We start from the raw sequence: 3571 nt of genomic DNA, 5'->3' as shown, positions 1-3571 counted from the left end.
GATCCTACAATGCTGTGTCCAACACCTACCATAATCCAGGATTTGTGTATAATATCTTCCAACGGCCTCCATATCTATTTATATTAGTATCTGTGATAAAGTATTCCTCTGTTACTATCATTGACAGTGAACTCATGCCCAGCTGTAGTCATTGTTGGACAGATACCAGCTCCACCCACACCTTTTCTCTTTCTTTCTTTTCTTTTTTGTTCTTCCCAAGACAAGGTCTTGCTTGTAGTTTAGGACATCCTTGAACTCACTATGTAGCCCTGGCTGGCCTCAAACTCGTGAGGATTCTCCTGCCTCAGCCTCCCCAGTGCTGGGATAATAGGCATGTGCCACCATGCTTGGCTGACGTTTTCCCTATTAATTCAATCATCAACACTATATCTCCTGGTTTCTAGATTTGTGTATGAGTCTTTCTCCCCTACATGACATGGGACTCTTACTCATGAAAGTCTTCTAGCATAATTTCTTAAAGATCACTAAATACGTTTCTAAGATCCTAGGTAAATATCCTTTTGGTACCCTGAGCTGTAACTTCTTTTGATCTGGTAACTGGAACTAATTTAAACCAGCGAGGGCTCTTTTTCTCGTTCCCTTTCTGGGCTCAGTTTCTGTCTTTGTGATGTTCCAACCTGACAACTGGTAGTCCGTTCTGTTTCAGGGAGTAAAATAGGAAGCCCGTGGTCTGCCATCTGTTAACATTCCATACGCTCGGTTCCTTTCTTACTCATCTTCTTGATCCAAGTCTGGGTTTAAATGGACCTGTTTTTGTCTTCAGCATTTGAGTAACAACGATCCTTGTTCTTAGTCTCTACCGCCTCTCATCGCTGACCAGGCTAAGCTGGGCGTGGTGGTACTTGCATATTATCTCAGCAGGAAGATGGCAAGTTGGGAGTCCCACCTAGGAAATTTAGCAACACCCTGTCTCCAGCTTTAAAAAAAAAAAGTTTAGTTAAAGGGTTGGGATGGGGCTGTAGCTCATTGTAGAGCTCTCCTGGGTTGTATTCCCAGTATCACAGGGGGAAAAAGTCCAGATTAATCTTCTGGAAAATTTCCCTCACCTTCCAACTTTCACAAAGGTGCTTGGAAAATCAGAGCTTATGAAAGCAGTCATTCAGGTCTCCCCCCCACCAAAGTCCTCCTTGTCCTCACCCTGGACATTCACTGGCCTGGTGTAGGCTCAACTGGAATTTTCAACAAAGGAATCAATGCAGAAAGAGGGAAAGGTATCATGTCCCGATCACGCAGTCTTTCTGTGATCCTATACTACATTTTGACACGTCAACTTGCGATATATTCCTATTACTTCACTTTTTATTGATGTTCTGTTCTGCAGGGGAGAGATTACAAATCTCCCTGCTGATGCTGGGCGAGACCTGTCAGCACTTAAGAAATTTCTCTTCGGTGACTAAAGATGCCACCAAGAAAGGCAGGTTCCCTGGGAGGGGAGGGAGCCCTGGGTCACCCACCTATCCCTGACCCCTCAGCAACAAGACTCAGGGGCATCACTGCCTCAGGGAGAGCTGGAGGTACATTCCTGTATCTTCCCAGCCTCCTTGGCTCTCTCATAAAACGGGCTGATTAAGTTTTGCACAAGCCATTAGGTGCAGAAGAGTCACCAAGGGTGTGACTCACCCTTGGGCTTCACCTAGGTGTCTAAATAATAAAGCTGTGAGAGGAGAGCTGTCTGCATATACAGACTCCAGGCCCTTGGAGGCCTAGGGACCACAGGCCATGAAGGCTATAAAAGAAAGGCTGAACTCTCCTATCGCTTTTTAATGTAGTTTTATTTTTCTTTTCTTTTCTTTTGTTTTTTTTCACTCCTAGGAAACAAACACAGAGCCTCACACAAGCCAAGCACGTGCTCTACCACTGGGCTACACCCTGACCCCCATTGTGAAGGTTTTGAAGAGACAGAATGAAAAAAGTTAAAAGCTGCCAGTTTTCAACACAGGTATAGCTTATGGATGGCTTCCAGGGTGGGGCCTCCCCGGAAGCCACCGTTGGCTTCCTTTCCTTTCGTCATGATTTAGCCCCAATCTGCACTGGGTGAAGCTCTGGAGGCCAGGATTGTGCAGCCAGTAGGCCGGTGGCCGGGACGAAGGCCAGCTCAGTTTCCTCTCCCGCCTTGCCAGGGGATGTTGGTGGAAGTGGCCTGGAAAGGCGTCAGCTTGCCTGAGGAGAGAGAAGAACAGAGAGGGAGGTCTATGCAGCGAAGCCTTTTGCAAGTAACCTGTCACCAAAACTGCGTGTAGTTCCCTGAAGTGAATCTCACGCAGCCCTTGAAGTCTGAGCGATGAGGTAGGCACCAGTTTGGAGGGTGCTGCTGCGGCCTCAGGAGATTGTCCCCAACTCTGGATAAGATCCGGCAGCTCTGCCAGAGGTGGCTTTTCAGGAGTGTTCCCAGGGCCTTCTGTGCCTCTGGGGCTTCCGGTCCGTGTCCCGTTCACCAAGCCCCAGACTTGCCCAGTTTCACCTGGGTACCCGGCCTGGGAGCGGGTTGGTGTAGCCTGAGGCTGCCTCTGTGACAGACTTCATGGGTGAGAGTCCAGCTCAGCAGTGGTCCCACCACGGTGTTCAGCGGGAAGGAGCCTCGCAAGCTAAGGGTTCCACGCAGCAGGAAGCCCCAGGTGCTGTGAGCGCAGCCCCCCCGTCTGCCCGTCCCTACGCGGAGCTCCACACAGCACACAGCAGGTGCGCAAGACATGCTTCTTAAATGAGTAATTTTTCTTTTTGTGTAACAGTAGGAATTGAACGTAGGGCTCTCACACTGAGCTGCATCCCCAGCTCTTTTTATTTTTATTATTTTGAGACAGGGTCTGGCTAAGTCTGGGAGTTGCCCAGGCTTGGCTCAGATTTGAGATCCTTCTGTCTCCTCGGAGAAAGGGGGCTTAGGATGCCTGGAGAAGTGACACCCAAACTGGGACAGGGAGCCTGTTGCCACGGCACACGCCCAGACCACCAGCATTCTGGGCAGCTGACACACGAGGATGAAGAGTTGGACCCCCGCCTGAGCAGCTAAGCGACTTAGCAAGACCTGGTCTCGAAACTTAAAACAATTTTACAGGTTGGGGATGTAGATCAGTGTGATGACCCTAGTTCAATCCCCAGTACTGCAAAAATAAATTAAAGAAAATAATAAAATAAATCGAGACTCGGAAAAGAGGAACAGGCAGGCCCGGTTGAGGTTTAATCATCTCTAACAGGAAGCAACGACCGTAGTGTGCATTCCCAGAGGTGGCAGAGACCTTTCCGGACGCTCCTCCCGCCCTCCCGCATCTCCGGGTCTAGAGGCCTCCACCGCAACTGCCAGTCCCGTCCTTTGCAGGCACAGACCCGAGGCAAGCGCTCCTGCCGGGAGCCCCGTTTCTCCTCCAAAGGAAGCTAACCTCCGTGCGGGCCTTAGGGGAGGCCATGAAAACCGCCGCCGCCGCGTCGCTTCGCTTGCCCGTGAACGTGCCTCGGCCCCTTCTCACTCCCCGGCGCTCTCAGAGCACCGATCCTGCCCCAGGCCCTGGCGGGCGCAGTGCCAGCAGCGCCGGCACACGGTCTGTGCTCAGGGCCC

At 50.7% G+C, this 3571-nt stretch overlaps 2 protein-coding genes across 2 annotated transcripts in view; both read left to right on the top strand.

Moving 5' to 3' along the window:
• Positions 1-2542: 2542 nt before the first annotated feature.
• Positions 2543-3566, top strand: LOC106148834 (the record flags this gene model as incomplete). The annotated part of the gene is given in 2 exon segments (XM_013515565.1): positions 2543-2700; positions 3387-3566. Coding segments are annotated over 2 exon segments (338 nt in total), but the record flags the coding sequence as incomplete, so codon positions are not given.
• Positions 3473-3571, top strand: part of Abhd6 (abhydrolase domain containing 6) — a 51473-nt gene continuing 51374 nt past the window's right edge. The window contains exon 1 of the mRNA XM_005387302.2: positions 3473-3554. The gene's annotated coding sequence lies outside the window, so the exon portion shown is untranslated. The remainder of the gene's footprint in view (positions 3555-3571) is intronic.

The sequence above is a fragment of the Chinchilla lanigera genome, unplaced genomic scaffold (assembly GCF_000276665.1).
Source record: "Chinchilla lanigera isolate Chin_1 unplaced genomic scaffold, ChiLan1.0 scaffold00029, whole genome shotgun sequence".
NCBI classification, from domain to species: Eukaryota; Metazoa; Chordata; class Mammalia; order Rodentia; family Chinchillidae; genus Chinchilla; species Chinchilla lanigera.
The sequence above is the reverse complement of the archived record's forward strand: the minus strand, read 5'-3'. Positions and strand labels throughout refer to the sequence as shown.